Source organism: Macaca nemestrina, chromosome 20, assembly GCF_043159975.1.
Source record: "Macaca nemestrina isolate mMacNem1 chromosome 20, mMacNem.hap1, whole genome shotgun sequence".
NCBI lineage: Eukaryota > Metazoa > Chordata > Mammalia > Primates > Cercopithecidae > Macaca > Macaca nemestrina.
In genome coordinates, this window is record NC_092144.1 from 2,340,168 (window position 1) to 2,363,915 (window position 23,748).

Consider the following 23,748-nt stretch of genomic DNA (forward strand, 5'->3'; position numbering starts at 1 on the left):
CTGCTGTGGGCAAAGTCTTGATCGGGGGTGCAGGGTCGAGGGGTCGCTTCCTGGACCCTCCCACGGTGCTCAGAGATGCCTCAGGGATAGCTGTCGGCTGTGTCCCCACCTCCCGAGCAGGACAGGCGGATGCTCCCCACCTCGTTAATCCCAGCGCTCTGATGTTTTCTCCCGTGACTGCGTTTCTCGGGAGCTCCCCTCGTGCCCTGGGAGCATTCCTCCCCAGTCTTAGTCCTCCACAAAGGCGGCTGGTCAGCAGAACCTGTGAGCCTGTTTCCCGAGGCCTACGGGTGGCCAGACATCTGTCTCGTCCTCACCTCCATTTGGACGGGACTCCGAGGGCTGTGCCATCTGCTCCAGCCCCTCCTGTCCCATTCCCACCCAACCCCGGACCCATGTGGCTGTGGCTGCTGCCGTGGGGCCTGCTTTGCACCTTACACACACCTGGCTCCACTCCGTGCACCTGCTTCTGTGTCTTTCCAACTCCGGGGGCTAAGGGCTGAGTCTTGTCTTCGCAGAGCTGGACGGCACAGCCTGTGGCCAGCAGGTTATGCCAGCGAGGCGGGAATTGGTAAGTGGGAACACCACAATGGTCGCGTTTCAGATACAGCTCAGAATGGGTCCCGTAGCTTGCATCTGAAGCCCCAACTACTCAGGAGGCTAAGGCGGAAGGATTGCTTGAGCCCGGGAGGTCGAGGCCGGCCTGGGCAATGTAGCAAGACCCCATCTCTACAAAAAATAAGTTCGTTGGGTGTGGGGCCAGTGCCTGTGGTCTCAGTTTTTTGGGAGGCTGAGGCAGGAAGATTGGTGGAGCCTAGGAGGTCGAGGCTGCAGTGAGCCATGATCCCGCCACTGCACTGCAGCCTGGGCCTCAGAGCAAGACCGTCTCTAAAAGTAACAGTAGTAATAAAATACCTGGGGTTCAGAAAAGAGAAGCTGGAAGGCAAAGCTGACCACACCGGGCAGAGGTGGAGACGGCGAGTTTGGGGGCTCCCTAATCTTCCCCTGCACCGAGCCCTCAGGTGGCCTCCACCTGGTCCCCAGCCAAGACCCAGTTGTGCAGGAGCACCCCAGCTGGGCCCTGGGCCGTCACAGCCTTGCCACACACAGCCTGGCCTGTCACAGCAGAGCCTTGGGCTGCTGGGCCGTGGGCAAATGGCCCGGACCGTCCACACCCCGCTCCCCTGGAAGTCACCCACCGACCATGCTTAGACGTCAGTTGCGGGATGCCCCAAGCAGCCGCCCGCGGTGCTTCGCAAGCTGGGCCGCCTCCCCTAGCGTGTCCCCTGCTCTGTGGACACCCAGGGACGTGGAGGCGGCAGCCAGAGTCTCAGTCCGGGCCCCATTGCCCAGGGAGATGGCTGTCCTCAGAGCCTTCCCAAAATGCCCACACCGGGGGCACCCGATTTCCCCAAACAGTCCAGGACAGAGCAGGGGCTTTGATCACAGGGGTCCAGCCCCACACCAGGAGCAGGGAGGGGCCACAGAGCTGCTGTGTCTCCCGGCTCCTCTGCCCCATGCTCCCCACTCGGGGCTCCAGCAGCGGGCTCAGAGGACAGTGTGGCATTAGCATCCCCTGCCCGTCCGGGTTGTCACTGTCCTTGGCCCCTCGCGGCTCCCCAATGGATAAAAAAGGGGAAAATAAAGAATTATTGGAAAAAAAAAATATATATATATATAGAAACCTGTGTGTTTTGGGATCTTTGCAACATTTCTCTGTAAACTCGTTCTTTGGGTTTTTGACAACACCTGAACGCAAAAGGGGTCTCCTCCCCGGTCACCCGTCCAGCCCCCGTGGGCCGTCCCCAGGTGTCCCTGGCTCCTCATCCCCACAGTCCTGTCCCTGCCCGTGCTGCCTCCAACACACACGCCCCAGGCTTTGTGCCCGTGGCTCCCTTTTGGTCCTTCATGAAGTATTTCTCCAACCAAGAAGCTGCTGGGATCCCTGTGGTTGGTGGCCCCGAGCAGCCCCACTCCTCTCGAGGAAGATACCAGTGCAGCCGCTGTAAGCAGGCTCCGTGCTGCGGGGTAGGCAGGCGCTGTCGTCCCCATCCTCCTCCCCACGGGACTTGTGTTACTGTCCCCATGTCCCAAATGGGGTGTCTCAGGAGCAGAGCCAGCGTCCTCCCTCCTCTCCCCAATCAGCAACACTGGCTGAAGGCCACAGCCTCGAAAGGGACAGCCCACGTGGGGCCTCACTCTCCAGGGCTGTCCCTACTTCAAGGGACAAAATGGTTTGTGAAACTCAGTTCAATTCTGAGATTGATGGCCAGCTTGCGGAGGGCAGGAGGTCTGGGTTCAAGTCTCAAGGTAGACGGGGCCCAGGGGTGAGTTCCAGCGTGGGCTGGGGGCCAGGGAGCTGCCCGCGTGGCTCCCTGGGGAGCTGAGCTCCCCATGGCCATGCACTGAGCTTTTGGGCTTTTCCAGGCTGCACCAGGCCAGTGTGATGCTCTCCTCTTCAGACCCCAGACTACCCTTGGGTATTCTCTCTTGCCCCATCCTCAGCCCAGGAGGTCAGGGAGACGGAGCTCTGTCCCGGAGGCCATCCTGTGCTCCTGGCCACCTCTCATCGATGGTTTATGGATGGGCTAGTGACCTATTTTGGAGCAGCTACACCAGTGCAGCCCTCCAGTCTCACTTGGTTTGAACTATTAGAGAATTTTATTTTTCCCTGAAATTGGGAGGAGGGAATGCTGTCGGCACATGGAGGTGCTTGGAGTGGGGCCTGCCAACCCGAGGGCGCTAGGGCTGTGACGAAGGCTACCCCACTACGTCGTCCAAGCACCTCCATCCCAGTTTACGTTGGGGTCCAGTCCTGCCCCTGAACTTGGCAGTTATGTGAGCCAATAAATTCCTAGTTAGTCTTTATTTTTTTATTGGCTGGGCACAGTAGCTTACACCTGTAGTCCCAGCACTTTGGGAGGCCGAGGCAGGCAGATCACTTGAGGCCAGGAGTTCAAGACCAGCCTGGCCAACATGATGAAACCCCCTCTCTACTAAAAGTACAAAAATATAGTCAGACGTGGTGGCCCATGCCTTAGTCGGTGTGAGAACTGACTAACGCAATTACTGAGACTATATTATGAACCTTCATAGTGTTAGAAATAAATTTTCGGTGCCACAAAAGAAACAGCCCTCGTACATTAATTTTCTCAGCACGGCAATTTTACTTCTATAGAAGCGTGCGTCTTGCAGATGGAGCAATGGTGAGAGCACATCTGAACAAGGGAGGGGAACGGTTCTTATCCCTGACACAGGTACCCCTACTGCTGTGTCATTCTCCTATTGGCTAGGGTTGGACCACACAGTCTAAGCTAATTCCAACTAGCTGTTTTAAAGAGAGCAGGGGTAGGAGCCGGAGTGGAGGGGGGAGTAGTTTGGCGGGAAGGACGGCTAGAGAACAGGTGATTCAGGTTGACTAAGAACAGCGCAGGTGACCAAGGATAACTAAGGTCAGAGCAGGTGACAAGGGTGACTAAGGTCAGAGCAGGTGATACAGGCTAGGAGGGAGTTGTTTACTGAAACTAGGGGCAAGGAGACGAAAAGAACAAGGAAATTAAAGTTTAAAATGCAGAACAAAGAACAGGGGAGCTGAACATACGGAAACATTGGTTCTTTGGAGAGGAGCTCAGAACTGATTGTACTTAACAATTTACGGGCTAAAACCTTTGAAGAGGAATTTATTATACCCTACAACAGTATATTAATTATAGTAGTTTTACTATTTTAATTTCTGATAACAATTAGTAGAATATTAAATAAATATTTAAACAATAATTTAATTTGGCTGGGCGCGGTGGCTCACACCTGTAATCCCAGAACTTTGGGAGGCCGAGGCGGGCAGATCACTGGAAGTCAGGAGTTCGAGACCAGCCTGGCCAACATGGTGAAACCGCGTCGCTACCAAAAATATAAAAAATCAGCCGGGTGTGGTTGCGCACGCCTGTAATCCCAGCTACTTGGGAGGCTGAGGCAGGATAATCGATTGAACCCGGGAGGCAGAGGTTGCAGTGACCTGAGATCACTCCATTGCACTCCAGCCTGTATGACAAGAGCGAAATTCAGTCTCAAAAACAAACAATTACTTAAGCAATCATTTTAATATGTAATGCATTATACGTTTATATAACTTGCTTAATAAATAATAATAGTTATTAATATCCAATGGCAAGCCGCCGGGAAACAACGGAGCTGGGATTTGAGGATTGGGTCCGCGAACCCCAGAACATCCGGGCACTCCAGCCAGCCACACAGGGTGGATCCGACAGCAGCAGGGGCATCGCGGTCGGGCGGAGACGCCGCCCGCCCGGAGGCGGCGCTGTGACCCAGATTGGAGCGCCGAGAGCCCTGCGCCGCGCTGCGGAGCTTGCTGGGACTTGTAGTTCGCAGGCTCGGGGCGCGCAGGCGCAGTGCCGAGTTTGCCTCTGCGCTCGTCGGGGGTTGGCGGCGGCGGCTGCGGCGAGTTCCAGAGGGGTGCCTGTTGGGGGCGTCCGCTCCGAGCGCCGAGGTGCCCAGCGGAGGAGGCGTCCCCGGGACACGCAGGGGAGGCTGTCCAGCCTGCACGGGGCGCTCCCGCCTCGGGGGCTCTGCGTGGCGCCTGAGCGCGCGCCCCAATGGTCACCTGCGCCCACCTGGGCCGGCGCGCGCGGTTCCCGGCAGCTCAGCTGTAAGTGCCGCCGCCTCCCGCGCCGCGACCTCCGTGCCGGGCCTGCCGGGGCTCTGGTGGGGCTGGGGCTGGCGGGGCCGGGTGGCCGGGGCATGACCCTGTCGCGTTAGGGTCCCCACGGGAGGGTCGGGGGCCGGCAGCTCGCCCAGGGCCCCAGCGCCCAGGATGGCACGGTCTGTCCTTGCCCTGTGAAGACACCCCTGGATGAGAGACACATGAGCTCCTGGGGCCCAGCCTGCAAGGAGAGGGAGAAGACGCATTGACTCTACGCTAAAGGCAGAGAGCGGCTGCCACGCTCGCACTTCAGTGAGGCCACGTCTGAGGGTCTCAGCGAGGGGCGGTCCTGCCCTCCAGGGGACACCGGGCGATGTCTGGGGACGTCTGTGGTCGTCACAACTGGGGGGAGTTCCGGGCATGGAGTAGGTGGAGGCCAGGGATGCAGCTCAGCACCCTGCCCAGCCCGGAGAATGACCCAGGCCCCAGTGTCCACAGTGCCCTGCGGGGGAGACCTCACTTATGTGTTAGCATCGCGGTCGTGGTGATAAGATAGCAAGGGTCCTTTTTTTTTTTTTTTTTTTTTTTTTTTTTGAGACGGAATCTGGAGTGCAATGGCACGATCTCGGTCCACTGCATCCTCCGCCTCCCGGTTCAAGCGATTCTCCTGCCTCAGCCACCCGAGTAGCTGGGATTACAGGCATGCGCCACCATGCCCAGCTCATTTTTTCATTTTTAGTAGAGACGGGGTTTCACCATGTTGGCCAGGCTGGTCTCGAACTCCCAACGTCAGGTGATCCCGCCTCTGCCTCCCAAAGTTCTGGGATTACAGGCGTGAGCCACAGTGCCTGGCTTCAAGGGTCCATTCTGTGTATACCCACCACCCCTGTTGAGGAATGAGGAGACAGCTGACCTTTCTGCTGGTCTAGCAACCCCAACCTCCCTGAACTCTCCCTTACCCAAACACGTTGGTTTCTTTTTCTTCTTTATCTTTTTTTTTTTTTTTTTTTTTTTTGAGACAGAGTCTCGCTCTGTCGCCCAGGCTGGAGTGCAGTGGCGCAATCTCGGCTCACTGCAAGCTCCGCCTCCCGGGTTCACGCCATTCTCCTGCCTCAGCCTCCTGAGTAGCTGGGACTACAGGCGCCCGCCACCGCGCCCGGCTAATTTTTTTTTTTTGAGACGGAGTCTCACGCTGTTGCCCAGGCTGGAGTGCAGTGGCGCGATCTCGGCTCACTGCAAGCTCCGCCTCCTGGGTTCACGCCATTCTCCTGCCTCAGCCTCCTGAGTAGCTAGGACTACAGGCGCCCGCCACCGCGCCCGGCTAATTTTTTGTATTTTTAGTAGAGACGGGGTTTCACTGTGGTCTCGATCTCCTGACCTTGTGATCCGCCCGCCTCGGCCTCCCAAAGTGCTGGGATTACAGGCTTGAGCCACCGCACCCGGCCTAATTTTTTGTATTTTTAGTAGAAACGGGGTTTCACCGTGGTCTTGATCTCCTGACCTTGTGATCCGCCCGCCTCGGCCTCCCAAAGTGCTGGGATTACAGGCGTGAGCCACCGCGCCCGGCTTTATCTTTTTCTTGAGACGGAGTCTCACCCTGTTGCCCAGGCTGGAGTACAGTTGCATGATCTCGGCTCACTGCACCCTCTGCCTCCCAGTTCAAGTGATTCTCCTGCCTCAGCCACCCAAGTAGCTGGAATTACAGGCACCCTCCACCACGCCCGGCTAATTTTTATATTTTTAGTAGAGACAGAGTTTCTCCATGTTGGCCAGGCTGGTGTCGAACTCCTGACCTCAGGTGATCCACCCACCTCAGCCTCCCAAAAGTGCTGGGATTACAGGCGTGAGCCACCGTGCCTGGCTGCGTGGATTTCATTTTTGTCTGCAAGGCAGCCTCAAGAGGCCTTTCTTTTGGAGCAAGGATGAGTTTTGGGAGTTGGACATTGGAAGGGATGTTCCTGACCCAGGCGCATAGGTGTGGGTCAATGAGGGCGTTGACAGGGTCATTAACATCAACCATGAGAGAGGAGGGTCCTGTGAGCCACTTGAGGGTGGAAGAAGGAAGACACAGGAGCTGAGGCGTGGGAGGTCCTGTCCCCATTGCCATGAGCTGTAATGTAAAGTTCCAAGAGTGGGCTGGGTGCGGCGGCTCACACCTGTAATCCCAACAATTTGGAGGGCAAGGCAGGCAGATTACAACCCAGGAGTTAGAAATTCTGTCTCAAAAAAATAAAAATAAAGTCCCAAGAGCCAAGGGAGCCTTGCGCCATGTTGGGGGCAGAGGGAAGCCTGGCAGGTTGTAAATTCCCGACGGCACCTGCAAAGAATCCCCCATGTGAAGCCCCTCAAAGCAAGGAGACTGTGTCTGTGTTTGCCTTTGGTTTTTTTGTTTGTTTTTTGAGATGGAGTCTCGCTCTGTCGCCCGGGCTGGAGTGCAGTGGCGTGATCTCGGCTCACTGCAAGCTCTGCCTCCCGGGTTCACGCCATTCTCCTGCCTCAGCCTCCCGAGTAGCTGGGACTGCAGGCACCCGCCACTGCGCCCGGCTAATTTTTTGTATTTTTAGTAGAGACGGGGTTTCACCCTGTTAGCCAGGATGGTCTCGATCTCCTGACCTCGTGATCCGCCCGTCTCGGCCTCCCAAAGTGCTGGGATTACAGGCTTGAGCCACCACACCCCGTGCCTTTGGTTCTTATATGAGCCTCCTGGAGCTGCTGTAACAATGCACCACAAACCGGGGGGCATGGGGAGGCTTGAAATTTATTCTCTCACAAGTCTGGAGGCCAGAAGCCCGACATGAAGATGCGGAGGGGCCGTGGTGCTTCTGAAGGCTCTGGCAGGAGGATCATCTCTGTCTCTTCCAGCTTCTGGGGATGCCCTGCCATAGTTGGTGTCCGTTGGCTTGGGACCACATCACTCCTGGTTCTAACTGCATCATCACGTGGCCTTCTTCCCTGTGTCTCTTTCTCTCTTTTTTTTTTTTTTTTTTTTTGAGACAGAGTCTCGGTCTGTCACCAGGCTGGAGTGCATTGGTGTGATCTCAGCTCACCGCAACCTCCACCGCACCAGGTTCAAGCAATTCTGCCTAAGCCTCCCAAGTAGCTGGGATTACAGATGCCCGCCACCACACTCAGCAATTTTTTGTATTTTTAGTAGAGATGGGGTTTCACCACGTTGGCCAGGCTGGTCTCGAACTCCTGACCTCGTGATCTGCCCGCCTCGGCCTTTCAAAATGCTAGGATTACAGGCATGAGCCACCACGTCCACGCATCTCTTTCTCTTATAAGGACCCCAGGCCGGGCGCGGTGGCTCAAGCCTGTAATCCCAGCACTTTGGGAGGCCGAGACGGGCGGATCACGAGGTCGGGAGATCGAGACCATCCTGGTTAACACGGTGAAACCCCGTCTCTACTAAAAAATACAAAAAACTAGCCGGCCGAGGTGGCGGGCGCCTGTAGTCCCAGCTACTCGGGAGGCTGAGGCAGGAGAATGATGTGAACCCGGGAGGCGGAGCTTGCAGTGAGCTGAGATCCGGCCACTGCACTCCAGCCTGGGTGACAGCGCGAGACTCCGTCTCAAAAAAAAAAATAAAATAAAATAAAAAAGTAAGGACCCCAGTCATGCCCCCAGTAGCTGGAAGAGGCAGGAAAATTTTTTCTTGAGAGCTTTTGTTTATTTTTTTTCCTTATCTTTTCTTTTTGAGACAGAGTCTTGCTCTGTTGCCCAGGCTGGAGTGCAGTGGCACAGTCTTGGCTCACTGAACCTCTGTCTCCCAGGTTCAAATAATTCTCATGCCTCAGCCTCCTGAGTAGCTGGGATTACAGGGATGCACCACCACACCTGGCTTTTTTTTTTTTTTTTTTTGTATTTTTAGTAGATGAGGTTTCACCATGTTGGCCAGGCTGGTCTTGAACGCCTGGGCTCAAGTGATCCTCCTGCCTCAGCCTCCCAAAGTGCTGGGATTACAGGTATGAGCCACCACAACTGAGCTTTTCCCTAGCGCCTTCAGAGGGAGCGCAGCCCTGCCCACACCTTGATCTCAGACTTCCGGCTTCCAGAACTGGTAAAGGATATCTTCCTGTTATTCCAAGCCCCCCGGGTTACTGGCAGCTTGTGAAAACAGTCTCAGGAAACACATATGGAGTGGGTGCTTCACTTCCTAATGGAGACTGAGTGTTTTGTAAACTTGTTTGCTTCCAAGGGCCTCAGGACCTTCATCCATAAAATGGGGCCTTTAAGACTCCTGGCCATGGATGGGTGTGGCGTCTCACACCTTTAATCCCAGAATTTAGGGAGGCCGAGGAAAGTGGATCCCTTGAGCCCAGGAGCTGTAGACCTGGGACAACATAGCAAGGCCCCCGTCTCTACAGAAAATACAAAAAAGTAGCGGGGCATGGTGGTGCCTGTAGTTCCAGCCACAGGCTGAGGTAGCAGGATCGCTTGAGCCCAGGAGGTTGAGGCTGCCCTGAGATGAGCTACGATCGCACCACTGCACTCCAGCCTGGGCAACGGAGGGAGACTCTATCTCTTATAAAACAAAAACCCTGGCCTCAGTCCTGGGTCCTGGCCTCAGTTTACCTCCCTCTGTGTATGGAGGCCCCTTCAAGCAAATGGAGGTTGTCCAGGCCAAGGGCTCTGGGATCTGGGGACTGGCCTGGGTCTGGTATTCACAGCAGCTTTCTCCTCCCCACAGCTCTGACTGCCCAGGAAGCCGCTTTTCCCAAGAGGAGAGAATGGCTGCCGGGTACCTGCCCTGCCGGTCCCAGGTGAGATGTCCTCATTCTCCCAGAAGGCGCCCAGTATATCCAGAGGGAACAATCCCACCAGAAACCCAGTCCTCGATAGAGAAGGAGACCCCTTGCGATGTGAAAGTTCAGGAGAATTCCCCAGGAGCGGTGTGTGGGATGAGGTACTCATGCCGCTCCCAAGTGTGAAGAATGACCCTCAGTGTTGGGACTGAGCACAGCCCCTCCCTAGGAGACAGTCTTACAGGATCTCTGGGGTGTCCGTTTTTCTGGCTAGAAACCTCTGTGGCCTTGGTGCCTTTGCCCAAGTTCTTGTCCCGCATCCAGGAAGAATGAGGTACGCAGACAAGTAAAGGGTGAAGAATAGTTCTCGTTACGGTGAGGGCAGCTCAGAGGAGTGGGCAGCTGCCCCCTGTAGGCAGGTCGTCTGGTCGAGTGTTCAGCTCTCAGCTGAGAGGAGGCCCTGGAGAGGGTGGTTCCTCTCTGCAGGCAAGTCATTCGGACGTCTCTGCAGGTCTCTGAAGCTCTCAGCAGAGACGGTAGCTCCTCTCTGCCGGCAGATCATCTCCGCAGCTTTCAGTGGAGAGGGTACGCCTCTCTGCAGCTGGTCGTCCCGTCCCATCCTCTCATCTCTCTGCCTTCTTTGTCTCTGGCCGTCCTCTGCCCTGCTGAGGCTGATCCAGGGCTTTTCTGGACCTCAGAGGGGAGGAAGCGTGTGCTGACTGGTCCATGGGCGGCCATGGGTGGGACCAAAGAGGCACCATAGGCCGGGCGCGGTGGCTCAAGCCTGTAATCCCAGCACTTTGGGAGGCCGAGATGGGCGGATCACAAGGTCAGGAGATCGAGACCATCCTGGCGAACACGGTGAAACCCTGTCTCTACTAAAAATACATAAAAAACTAGCCGGGCGAGGTGGCGGGCGCCTGTAGTCCCAGCTACTCGGGAGGCTGAGGCAGGAGAATGGCGTGAACCCGGGAGGCGGAGCTTGCAGTGAGCTGAGATCCGGCCACTGCACTCCAGCCTGGGTGACAGAGCGAGACTGTCAAAAAAAAAAAAAAAAAAAAGAAAGAAAGAAAGAGGCACTATAAGTCCCAAATCTGGTCCGTAGGACTGGCAGCTTGGCCCGGAGTCTTCAGGCCCTCCCTGGCCTGAAGGCGGGGCCTTACTGGGGACCCGCCCCCTTCCGCCCAAGAATTAATCTGCCTCCTGCTGCCATTCATGGCCCCGGGGCTTGGCCCCAACCCCCACTCTGAGAGAGGCCAGGCAGTGGGAGCAGGTACCCCCTGAACCTGCAGGGAGTGGGAGGTCCTTCCTGAGACACCTGAGGGTGCAGGCTGCAGAGATGCCTGGGTCCGGCGCCTGGGAGGGCAGCCACGGCTGCACCCGGGAGCTCCTGCCTCACCAACGTGGACGAGGCAGGGGTCTCACTTGTCTCCAGCTCCTGCCTGCTTCCTGGAGCGGGAGGCCCAGCTCTGCAGCTGCGGGTCTGGCAGCTGCAGCTGCACCCAGGTGGGCAGATCCCGCCTCTTCTCAGGTCCCCCAAGAGCACAGGAAGGCGCAGGAGGGCAGGGCTCCCACCAGCTCCATGGGGTGTGCAGCTCCAGTGGCACCTCCCTGCCGCTGCTAACGAGATGGCATCAGCCACTGCCATGAACAGGTGGGATCCAGCACCTTCCCTTGGAGACCGGACAGTGCTGCCCAGCAAGGCATCCTCCTCTTTACTTGAAAGAATATTTTTGTAATTGCGATAAAACACATGAAATATATGTGAACTTCACCATCTTAACCATTTTGAAGTGCACAGCTCAGTAGCATTAAACACATTCATGCAGTTTTACAACCATCACCACCGTCCTCTCTAGAACTTTCTCCTCTTCCCAAACTAAAACTCTGTCCCCAATGAGACACTCACTCCCCGTCCCCCTTCCCAGCCTCTGGCACCCCCCGTCCTACTTTCTGTCTCTCTGAATCTCATGACTCTAGGGACCTCCTAGGAGTGGAACCACACAGGCTTTGTCCTTCTGTGTCTGGCTTCTCTCACTGAGCATGACCTGATTGCCGTTTTGTTTTGTTTTATTTTATTTTATTTATTTATTTTTTGAGACGGAGTCTCGCTCTGTCGCTCAGGCTGGAGTGCAGTGGTGCCATCTCTGCTCACTGCAAGCTCCGCCTCCTGGGTTCACGCCATTCTCCAGCCTCAGCCTCCCGAGTAGCTGGGACTACAGGCGCCCGCCACCTCGCCCGGCTAGTTTTTTGTATTTTTAGTAGAGACGGGATTTCACCATGTTAGCCAGGATGGTCTCGATCTCCTGACCTTGTGATCTGCCCGCCTCGGTCTCCCAAAGTGCTGGGACTACAGATGTGAGCCACCATGCCTGGCCTGCGGTTTTATTTTTTTGAAACAGGGTCTTGCTCTGTTGCCCAGGTTAGAGTGCAGTGGTGCGATCTTGGCTCACTGCAACCTCCACCTGCCAAGCTCAAGCTGTTCTTGTGCCTCAGCCTCCCAAGTAGCTGGGATTACAGGTATGTGCCACCATACCCAGTCAATTTTTGTATTATTAGTAGAGACGGAGTTTCACCATGTTGGCCCAGGCTGGCCGTGAACTCCTGGGTTCAGGTGATCCACCCACCTTGGCCTCCCAAAGTGCTGGGATTACAGGTGTGAGCCACCACTCCCGCCCTCTGCAGTTTTATTTATTTATTCATTTTTGAGATGGAGTTTCGCTCTGTTGCCCAAGCTGAAGTGAGATCCTGCCTCCTGGGTTCAAGTGATTCTCCTGCCTCAGCCTCCCAAGTAGCTGAGATTACAGTACTTGCCACCATGCCCGGCTAATTTTTGTATTTTTAGTAGAGACAGGGTTTCACCATGTTGTCCAGGCTGATCTTTTTTTTTTTTTTTTTGAGACAGAGTCTCGCTCTGTTGCCCAGGCTGGAGTGCAGTGGTGCGATCTCAGCTCACTGTAAGCTCCGCCTCCCGGGTTTACGCCATTCTCCTGCCTCCGCCTCCCGAGTAGTGGGGACTACAGGCGCCTGCTGCTACCACGCCCGGCTAATTTTTTGTATTTTTAGTAAAGACAGGGTTTCACCGTGTTATCCAGGATGGTCTCGATCTCCTGACCTTGTGATCCACCCTCCTTGCCCTCCCAAAGTGCTGGGATTACAGGCGTGAGCCACCACGCGCGGCCCAAGCTGGTCTTGAACTCTTGGCCTCAAAGGCCAAAGTGCTGGGATTACAGGCACATCCTGGAGTGGGATTTTTTAAAGTTTTAAAAATTTTTTTGTAGAAACTGGGAGTCACTATGTTGCCCAGTCTGGTCTCGAACTCCTGGGCTCGAGCAGTCTTCCCAGCTTGGCCTCCCAAAGTTCTGGGATTACCAGTGTGAGCAAAGTCGGAAGGGTTTTTTTTTTTTTTCCCCAGGATGCAACTGAAGAGAGAGAGGTGAAGGCATAAGATGGGTGTGGACTGAATCAAGTCCATACAGGGCCCTTAAGGCTGGGGTCAAAAGATCGGGGTGCCTCCTGTATGCATATGGTTCACGTGCTAGAAGTGGTTTTACATCCTTTCTTTTCTTTTTCTTTTTTTTGATGGAGTTTCGCTCTTGTTGCCCAGGCTGGAGTGCAGTGGTGCAGTCTCAGCTCACTGCAACCTCCGCCTCCTGGGTTCAAGGATTCTCCTGCATCAGCCTCCTGAGTAGCTGGAATTACAGGCACCGGCCACCACTCTTGACTGATTTTGTTTTTTTTTTTTTTTTTTTTGAGACGGAGTCATGCTCTGTCGCCCAGGCTGGAGTGCAGTGGCCGGATCTCAGCTCACTGCAAGCTCCGCCTCCCGGGTTTCCGCCATTCTCCTGCCTCAGCCTCCTGAGTAGCTGGGACTACAGGCACCCGCCACCTCGCCCGCCTAGTTTTTTTTTTGTACTTTTTAGTAGAGACGGGGTTTCACCGTGTTTGACAGGATGGTCTCGATCTCCTGACCTCGTGATCCGCCCGTCTCGGCCTCCCAAAGTGCTGGGATTACAGGCTTGAGCCACCGCGCCCGGCCAACTTTTACATCTTATAGCAGATACCAGCTTAGGTGCTGTTTTATACCATGGATTACCTGGATAGCCATTCAGGCCCTAAACACTCAGCCCCTTCATATGCTGAAACAACAAAGCTTTCACCATATTTCAGTGGGTCAGGGTTGTAGCAGATTCCTCTTCTTACATCGTCCGTGCCTTGTAACGTATAACTGTGAGTCATGGAAGCAAAGAAAACTAACCTCTAATAATTGTGAGTTTTGAGTAAGGTCCTGTTCCATCCTGCGTGTTGTTGGGTATTGCTTCTAGGTCTTCTGACTATAGCAATAGCAAATGCTGTGACTGATACTAACTAGTTAGTCCTCACGACAACACGCTTTGGATAAAATGCTTCTTTCCATTGAACAGATGAGGAGGCTGTGTCCCGGATAGGTCAGATATATACCTGCAGTCCCGTAACCCGCGAGTGGCATGCCCCTGACATCCATGCATTTTCAGAACCAGCAGGGGGAGATTCTTGCGTGGGAATGTCAGACTCAGAGATCCAGAGGTTAGAATCACCAGTTCAATAAGAAATGGGCAAAGTGTTTCATCCAGACCTGTGTCCTGGTCATCATTGCTGTGTCGATGGTGGGCCTAGGGTCTATATATCCCTCTGATTTGAAGCCAAGGACAAGCACCCACAAGGCAGCTAGTAGACACTGACTTCTGACCTTTGCACCTTGACCTTTCTCAACTTCCCTGGTGCCACCAACCTCACCCCTCCTCCCATGAACGTGGGTGGCGATGGACCCATCTTGAGCAGAACCGCTGTGATATTCTAGGAATTAGTAACCTTTGAGGACGTGTCCGTGGACTTCTCCCAGGAGGAATGGGAGTTGCTGGAGCCTGCTCAGAAGAACCTGTACAGAGAGGTGATGCTGGAGAACTATAGGAACGTGGTCTCCCTGGGTAAGGCAAGCATCATTCATTCCTGTGTTCACTGATTCACATTTATGTTTGTTTGTTTGTTTGTTTGTTTTGAGATGGAGTCTCACTCGCCCAGGCTGGAGTGCAGTGGCTGGATCTCAGCTCACTGCAAGCTCTGCCTCCCAGGTTTATGCCATTCTCCTGCCTCAGCCTCCCGAGTAGCTGGGACTACAGGCGCCCACCACCATGCCTGGCTAGTTTTTTGTATTTTTTTAGTAGAGATGGGGTTTCATCGTGTTAGCCAGGATGGTCTCGATCTCCTGACTTCATGATCCGCCCGTCTCGGCCTCCCAAAGTACTGGGATTACAGGCTTAAGCCACCGCGCCCAGCCCACATTTATCTGGTGTATTAGTCTGTTCTCACACTGCTAATAAAGACATACCCAAGACTGGGTAATTTGTAAAGGAAAGGGGGTTTAATGGACTCAGTTCCACATGGCCGGGGAGGGCTTACAATCATGGTGGAAGGCGAATGAGGAGCAAAGTCACATCTGACATGGCCAGTAGGCAAGAGAGCTTGTGCAGGGAAACTCCCATTTGTAAAATCGTCAGGTCTTGTGAGACGTATTCATTAGCACGAGAACAGTATGGGGAAAACCACCCCTGCCATGATTCAGTTATCTCCCCCTGGCTCTGCCCCTGACGTGGGGATTTTTTTTTTTTTGAGACGGAGTCTCGCTCTGTGGCCCAGGCTGGAGTGCAGTGGCCGGATCTCAGCTCACTGCAAGCTCCGCCTCCCGGGTTTACGCCATTCTCCTGTCTCAGCCTCCCAAGTAGCTGGGACTACAGGCGCCCGCCACCACGCCCGGCTAGTTTTTTGTATTTTTTAGTAGAGACGGGGTTTCACCATGTTAGCCAGGATGGTCTCCATCTCCTGACCTCATGATCCGCCCGTCTCGGCCTCCCAAAGTGCTGGGATTACAGGCATGATCCACCGCGCCCGGCCAACGTGGGGATTCTTACAATTCAAGGTGAGATTTGGATGGCGACACAGCCAAACCATCTCATCTAGTGTCTACTGTGTGTCAGGCACCATGCTGGGAATGGGGGATTCATCGGTAAATAAGACAAACGTGGGTCCTGGTTTTGCGGCTTTCGTGGTCTGGTTTCTCTGAGAACAGATGACCTTCCTTGTTCAGTACGTGATAGCTGGAGCTGCAGTGGAATTGCATGTCTCAGCTCAGGCCTAGATAACTTCTCTGATTCCCCCTGGGAACAAAGTCAGAGTGTCTTAGTCGGTTTCACGCTGCTGTAAAGAATACCACGCCCTCGGCTGGGCGTGGTGGCTCACGCCTGTAATCCCAGCACTTAGAGATCACAAGGGTGGATCACTTGAGGTCAGGAGTTCAAGACCAGCCTGGCCTACGTGGTGAAACCCTGTGTCTATTAAAAATAGGAAAAAAATCAGGTGGGCGTGGTGTTGGGCACCAGTAACCCCGGCGACTCAGGAAGCTGAGGCAGGAGACTTGCTTGAACATGGGAGGCAGAGGTTGCAGTGAGCCGAGATCGCACCACTGCACTCCAGCCTGGGCGACAGAGCGAGACTCCGTCTCAAAAAAAAAAAAAAGAAAAAAAAAGAAAAGGAAAAGAGGTTTAATGGAGTCACAGTTCCCCATGGCTTGGGAGGCCTCAGGAAACTTACAATCATGGCAGAAGGGGAAGCAGGCACCTTCTTCAAAAGGCAGCAAGAGAGAGAAGAGAGCAGGGGAAACCTTATAAAACCATCAGATTGGCCGGGCGCGGTGGCTCAAGCCTGTAATCCCAGCACTTTGGGAGGCCGAGGCGGGCGGATCACAAGGTCAGGAGATCGAGACCACAGTGAAACCCCGTCTCTACTAAAAATACAAAAAAAAAATTAGCCGGGCGCGGTGGCGGGCTCCTGTAGTCCTAGCTACTCGGGAGGCTGAGGCAGGAGAATGGCGGGAACCCGGGAGGCGGAGCTTGCAGTGAGCCGAGATCGCGCCACTGCACTCCAGCCTGGGCAACAGCGTGAGACTCCGTCTCAAAAAAAAAAAAAAAAAAAAAAAAAAAAAAAAAAAAAAAAAACCATCAGATCTCATGAGAGCTCACTATCACGAGAACAGCATGGCGGAACCGACACCATGATCTCATCACCTCCCATCAGGTACCTCCCTTGACACGTGGAGATTACAATTTGAGATGAGATTTGGGTCGGGAGACAGCCCAGCCATATCACAGAGCGTTTGTACTCTTAATTTAAAAAAAAAATGTTTTTACTGTGATAAAAAATACAGACTGGGCATAGTGGTTCACATCTGTAATCCCAGCACTTTGGGAGGCTGAGGTGGTTGGATCACGTGAGGCCAGGAGTTCGAGACCAGCCTGACCAACATGGCAAAACCCCATCTCTACTAAAAACACAAAAATTAACTGGGCATGGTGGTAGGCGCCTGTAATCCCAGCTACTTAGGAGGCCGAGGCATGAGAATCACTTGAACCCGAGAGGCAGAGGTTGCAGTGAACCAAGATTGTACCACTGGACTCTAGCCTGGGCAACAGAGTGAGACTCTTTCTCAAAAAATATATATACAGCGGTGGCTCATGCCTGTAATCCCAGCTCTCTAGGAGGCCGAGGCAGGTGGATCACCTGAGAGATCAGCTTGACCAACATGGAGAAACCCTGTCTCTATTAAAAATACAAAATTAGCCGGGCGTGATGGCACATGCCTGTAATCCCAGCTACTCAGGAGGCTGAGGCAAGAGAATTGCTTGAACCCAGGAGGTGGAGGTTGCGGTGAGCTGAGATCGTGCCATTGCACTCCAGCCTGGGCAACAAGAGCAAAACTCCCTGTCAAAGAAAAAAAAAAAATTATATATACATATATATATGCACAGACATATCTATCTATAGATCTCTATATAAACATAAAGTCTGCTTTTTTCACCCTTTTTTTTTTTTTGAGACGGAGTCTTGCGCTGTCACCCAGGCTGGAGTGCAGTGGCCGGATCTCAGCTCACTGCAAGCTCCGCCTCCCGGGTTCATGCCATTCTCCTGCCTCAGCCTCCCGAGTAGCTGGGACTACAGGCGCCCGCCACCTCGCCCGGCTATTTTTTTGTATTTTTTAGTAGAGACGGGGTTTCACCGTGTTAGCCGGGATCGTCTCTCTATCTCCTGACCTCGTAATCCGCCCATCTCGGCCTCCCAAAGTGCTGGGATTACAGGCTTGAGCCACCGCGCCCGGCCTCACCCTTTTTAAGTATGCAGTTCAGTGGCATTAAATGCATTTAGCATGTGCTACAGCCAACACAACTGTCCACTTCCAGAACTTTTTTATTCTCAACCAAAACTCTATACCCATAAAATTCTCCCTCCCCAGCCCCTCCTTCAGCCCCTGGTAACCATGAGTCACTCTCCATCTCTGTGGATTTGCCTACCCCAGACTTTTCCTATAAACGGAATCAGATAATATGTGGCCTTTTGGCCGGGCGCGGTGGCTCAAGCCTGTCATCCCAGCACCTTGGGAGGCCGAGATGGGCGGATCACAAGGTCAGGAGATCGAGACCATCCTGGCTAACACGGTGAAACCCCATCTCTACTAAAAAATACAAAAAACTAGCCGGGCGAGGTGGCGGGCGCCTGTAGTCCCAGCTACTCGGGAGGCTGAGGCAGGAGAATGACGTGAACCCGAGAGGCGGAGCTTGCAGTGAGCTGAGATCAGGCCACTGCACTCCAGCCTGGGCGACAGAGCAAGACTCCGTCTCAAAAAAAAAAAAAAAAAAAAAATGTGGCCTTTTGTGTCTGGCTGAGTTCACTGGGTGTGATGTTTTCAGGGTTCATTTATGTTGTAGCCCGTGTCAGTGCTTTATTCATAGATAAAAAAGATGATTCCATTGTGTATATTCAACACGCTTTGTCCATCCATTCACCAGTTGATGGACCTTGGGTTTCCACCTTTCCACTGTTGTGAATCCTGTTGCTGTGAGGATTGGCAAACATGTATCTGTCAGTCACTGTTTTCAGTGCTTTGGGTCGATGCTCGGAGTAGAATTGCCGGATCATGCGGTAATTCTATGTTTAGAATTTAACTTTTTGAGGAACTGCCATACTGGCTTTTGTTTTGTTTTGTTTTGAGATAGAATCTCGCTTTGTCACCCAGGCTGGAGTGCAGTGGCACTTTCTCAGCTCACTGCAACCTCTGCCTCTGCAGTTCAAGTGATTCTCATGCCTCAGCTTCCCAAGTGTAGCTGGAATTACAGGTGTGCACCATCACACTTGTTTTTGTATTTTTTTTTTTTTTTTTTTTTATGAGACAGAGTTTCGCTCTTGTTGCCCAGGCTGGAGTGCAGTGGTGCAATCTCGGCTCACCACAACCTCTGCCTCCCAGGTTCAGGCGATTCTCCTGCCTCAGGCTCCTCAGTAGCTGAGATTACAGGCATGCACCACCACACCTGGCTACTGTTTTTGTATTTTTAATAGAGATGGATTTTTGCCATATTGGCCAGGCTGCTGTTGAACTCATGACCTCAAGTGATCTGCCTACCTGCGCTTCCCAAAGTGCTGGGATTACAGACATGAGCCACTGTGCCCAGCCCCATACTGGTTTTTGTATCAGCATGTACATTTTCCATTCCTACCAGTAGTATAAACTGTTCTAATTTCTCCACATCCTTGGCAACACTTATTTTTTTTTTTTTATTATGGCCTTCCTAGTATGTGTGAAGTGGTATCTCATTGCGGTTTCGGTATGCATTTCCCTAATGACCAGTGACGTTGAGCATCCATTCATGTGTTTATTGACCATTCGTATATCGATTTTGGGGGGAAATGTAAAATCTTTTTTTTTTTTTTTTTTTGAGACAGGGTCTCACTCTTGTTGCCCAGCCTGGGGTGCAGTGGTATAATCATAGCTCACTACAGCCTTGACCTCCCCAGGCTCAAGTGATCCTCCCACCTCAGCCTCCCAGGTAGCTGGTACTATAGACTCAGACCACCACACTTGGCTAGTTTTTTGGGTATTTTTTCTTCTCTTTCTTTTTGGTAGGTACAGGGTCTCACCATGTTGCCCAGGCTGGTCTCAAACTCCTGAGCTCAAGTGATCCACCTGCCTCTGGGCCTCCCAGAGTGTTGGGATTACAGATGTGAGCTACCACGCCCAACCAGATCTGTAATATTATTTATTTATTTATTTATTTATTTTAATTTTATTTTTTTGAGACTGAGTCTTGTTGCCCAGGCTGGAGTGCAATGCCACGATCTCAGCTCACCGCAACCTCCGCCTCCTGGGTTCAAGCAGCTGTCCCACCTCAGCCTCCTGAGTAACTGGGGTTACAGTCATGCACCACCACGCCCGGCTAATTTTTGTATTTTTAGTAGAGACGGGGTTTTGCCATGTCAGCCAGGCTGGTCTCAAACTCCTGACCTTGGGTGATCCACCTGCCTTGGCCTCCCAAAGTGCTGGGATGACAGGAGTGAGCCACCGTGCCCGGCCCAGGTCTGTAATTTGTTAATTAGAAAATAAAATCTTTACCTTGTGCTACCTCTCAAGTATACTCTTGTCTCTTTCAGAGGCCTTGAAGAACCAATGTACTGATGCGGGGATTAAGAAGGGTTCACTTTCCCCAGCACAAACCCCACAAGTCACTAGTCTTTCCTCATGGACGAGGTATGTACTTCTTCAACCAGCGGCTTCTTCCCACTTGGAGCAAAGAGAAGCCCTGTGGATGGAGGAGAAAGGGACTCCTCAAGCCTCCTGTGCAGGTAGGTGAGAATCAGGCAGATAGAAACCGCTGGGATGGCAGCGGCATCATGGGAAATATTGGTCAGAATTATCTTCACAAGGCCTGATTCTGTAAGGAGAATGCCAAGATCCCGTTCTCAGACACCTTGAGTTCACTTTCTGGCAGCTTTCTCCTTCTTTTTACTGCTTTGTATGACCTCTCTCTGGGTACAGAGAAAAGAATATCCCATTTTCTTGTTTTATTCATTTATCTTAAGACAGGGTCTCACTCTGTGGCCCAGGTTGGAGTGCAGTGGCATGATCATCTCTCACTGCATCCTCGCCTTCCTGGGCTCAAGTGATTCTCCTGCCTCAGCCTCCTGAGCAGCTGGGACTATAGGCACATGCCATCGCTCCCAGCTATTTTGTTTTTCTCAGAGATGGAGTCTCACTGTGTTTCCCAAGCTGCTCTTGAATTCTTGGCCTCAAGCGATCCTGCTTTCTCAGCCTCCCAGAGTGTGGGGAGTACAGGCATCAGCCACAACTCCTGGCCCCATTTTCTTCTATTCCCCCCCATTTTTTCTTGAAGCCATTCTGCCTATGTTTCTAGTTGTCTCTTCCCTCTTTGCTTCCTTGATAATTCTTTCTGTCTGCTAGATATATTCTCCCAGCTTTACAGAGTAATTTTTTTTTTGACACACAGTCTCGCTCTTTCACTCTTGTTGCCCAGGCTGGAGTGCAGTGGCGCAATCTCGGCTCACCGCAACCTCCGCCTCCCGGGTTCAAGCGATTCTCCCGCCTCGGCCTCCTGAGTACAGGCATGCGCCACCACGCCTGGCTAATTTTTGTATTTTTAGTAGAGACGGGGTTTCACCGTGTTGGTCAGGCTCGTCTCAAACTCCTGACCTCAGGTGATCCACCCGCTTCGGCCTCCCAAAGTGCTGGGATTGCAGGCGTGAGCCACCGCACCTGCAGAGTAATTTCTCTCTGCATTGATATTTCTCTGCCTTTTCCCGTCACTGTCGATCTTCTGCTGCTGCATCTCATCCTTAGGGGCCTTCCTTGCCACCCATCTCTCTTTTTCCCATCCTCCCCCCATGTTCAAAGCTGATATTTGAACATCAGTCCACACAGGCCTTGTAGATGTTGGAAGGACTTTTGTCCCACTCGTTTTCAAGCTGTTTCTTCTTCTAAAAAAATTGTTTCCACCTCAATTTATTGCAGATTGCATGACTGTACTAAGAAACCAAGACTCAACTTACAAGAAGGTGGCTTTGCAGGAGGAACCAGCCAGTGGTTTAAAGATGATAAAGCTTATCAGAGAAGACAGGGAATGGAAGCAATTAGAGGAGAGCCATGAAGACCCCCGGGGACTTTTGAGCCAAAAGGCATCCCTCCACGTAGTGGCCATGCCTCAGGAGAAGGCTGCTGCATGGCATGGATTTGGGGAAAATGGTAATCTGAGCCCAGCCCTTGTTTCATCACAGGGAAGCACTAGAGGGAATCACTTGTGTGGCAGTGAGTTAGATACTACAAGCTTGGCATCCGATTCCATCTTAAACCACCATCAGGTGGGATATGCCGATCGGAGACCCTGTGAAGGTAATGAATGCGGAAATGCCATCAGCCAGAACAGTCACTTTACTCCACACGGGGGGAAAATGTTTGTGTATTTGGAAAACGGGCAGTCATTGAACCACGGTATGGCCCTGACCGTCCACAACAAAATCAACACGGCAGAGAAACCCTTTGAGTGCCAGCAGTGCGGGAAGGTGTTCAACCGGAGGCATTCTTTGAGCGAACATCAAAGAATTCACACGGGAGAGAAACCCTACGAGTGTCAGGAGTGTGGGCGAGCCTTTACGCACAGCTCCACCCTCACGCGCCATCTGAGGACTCACACTGGAGAGAAGCCCTACGCGTGCGGCGCGTGCGGGAAAGCCTTCAACAGGATCTCGTCTCTGACTCAGCATCAGAGGATTCACACCGGGGAAAAGCCCTATAAATGTGAAGACTGCGGGAAATCCTTCTGCCAGAGTTCCTACCTGATCTTGCACAGGAGGACGCACACCGGAGAGAAGCCCTACGAATGCAGCGAATGTGGAAAGGCCTTTAGCGACCGCTCCTCCCTCAACCAGCACGAGCGGACTCACACGGGCGAGAACCCCTATGAATGTAAGCAGTGTGGGAGAGCTTTCAGCCAGAGGTCTTCCCTGGTGAGGCACGAGAGAACTCACACTGGAGAGAAACCCTACAGGTGTCAGGAATGCGGAAAAGCCTTCAGCCAGAGCTCGTCCCTTGTCACACATCAGAAAACTCACAGCAGCCAGAAAATCTACAAAATCATTGACTGTGGGAAAGCGTTCTACCAGAACAGACATCTTATTGGATGTTAGCGATTGCATGCTGCTTTGTGAACCCCTTTTTAGTACTCTGACACATACCTGTGGTTATACTTTGCCCTGGTGGGATGGATAATTTGAAAAGCAGTGGGGGCCGGGCGCGGTGGCTCAAGCCTGTAATCCCAGCACTTTGGGAGGCCGAGACGGGCGGATCACGAGGTCAGGAGATTGAGACCATCCTGGCTAACACGGTGAAACCCCGTCTCTACTAAAAAATACAAAAAACTAGCCGGGCGAGGTGGCGGGGGCCTGTAGTCCCAGCTACTCGGGAGGCTGAGGCAGGAGAATGGCGTGAACCCAGGAGGCGGAGCTTGCAGTGAGCTGAGATCCGGCCACTGCACTCCAGCCTGGGCGACAGAGCAAGACTCCGTCTCAAAAAAAAAAAAAAAAAAGAAAAGAAAAGCAGTGGGTTTATGTCACCTTCTCACCTTCTTGGAAGAAAGCTCTGAGAATGGGCCTTTTTGTGTTTTGTTGTTGCGTTTTTGAGATGGGATCTGCCACCCAGGCTGGAGTGCAGTGGCGTGGTCATACCTCACCGTAGCTTCAACTTCCTAGGCTCAAGTAATCCTCCCACCCCAGCCTTCCAGGTCGCTGGGACTACAGGCGTGCAACACCATGCCCAACAAATTTTTAAATTTATTATGGAGTTGGGGTCTTGCTACATTACCAAGACTGGTCTTTAATTCCCGGGGTCAAGCACTCCTCCTGTCTTGGCCTCCCAAAGTGCTGGGATTAGAAGCATGAGCCACTGTACCCAGGCTGACGGGGCCTTTTAATAGGAGGAGTTGCCATTGCAATATGCCAGTGAGCTCCAGACTTTCGGAAAAGATTGGTGGATGGGAGTGCTATCGTGGATGGGATCTTGCCAAGACCCATCACATGTTTAGTTGCTTAAACAAAAGGTATTCTGTTTCGTTTTTTTTTTTGAGACGGAGTGTCGCCCTTGTTGCCCAGGCTGGGGTGCAATGGCGCAATCTCGGCTCACCACAACCTCTGCCTCCCGGGTTGAAGCAATTCTGCTGCCTCAGCCTCCCAAATAGCTGTGATTACAGGCATAGACCACCACGCCCAGCTAATTTTGTACTTTTAGTAGTGATAGGGTTTCTCCACGTTCACCAGGCTGGTCTCGGACTCCCGACCTCAGGTGATCTGCCCAGCTCGGCCTCCCAAAGTGCTGGGATTACAGGCTTGAGCCACCGCGCCTGGCCAGGATAGTCTGTTTCTTAATTACTTCTGTGTCTTTCCTCTTTATTAAATTGTCCATTGATTTTATTTCAA

The 23,748-nt window shown here is 52.9% G+C and overlaps 1 protein-coding gene across 2 annotated transcripts; it reads left to right on the forward strand.

The window, feature by feature from the left end:
* The first annotated feature begins 4,211 nt into the window (after window positions 1-4,211).
* Window positions 4,212-23,748, forward strand: LOC105485726 (zinc finger protein 554). Of its 2 annotated transcripts, XM_071088146.1 has the most exons (5): window positions 4,212-4,666; window positions 9,351-9,423; window positions 14,246-14,372; window positions 19,918-20,109; window positions 21,293-23,748. In XM_071088146.1, the coding sequence occupies exons 1-5, from the start codon at window positions 4,614-4,616 to the stop codon at window positions 22,462-22,464; spliced, it is 1,617 nt and encodes a 538-aa protein (XP_070944247.1). In that variant the 5' UTR covers window positions 4,212-4,613; the 3' UTR covers window positions 22,465-23,748. The 2 variants fall into 2 exon arrangements, with proteins under 2 accessions (XP_070944247.1, XP_070944248.1); XM_071088147.1 differs by lacking the exons at window positions 4,212-4,666; window positions 9,351-9,423 and adding an exon at window positions 9,548-9,566.

What these genes read in the sequence shown, in the direction of transcription:
- LOC105485726 (XM_071088146.1), top strand. Translation starts at nt 4,614, where the DNA reads ATGGTCACCTGCGCCCACCTGGGCCGGCGCGCGCGGTTCCCGGCAGCT. An exon ending in ACCTGCCCTGCCGGTCCCAG is followed by an intron (nt 9,424 to 14,245) that starts GTGAGATGTCCT and finishes GTGATATTCTAG; the next exon opens with GAATTAGTAACCTTTGAGGA. An exon ending in TAGGAACGTGGTCTCCCTGG is followed by an intron (nt 14,373 to 19,917) that starts GTAAGGCAAGCA and finishes TGTCTCTTTCAG; the next exon opens with AGGCCTTGAAGAACCAATGT.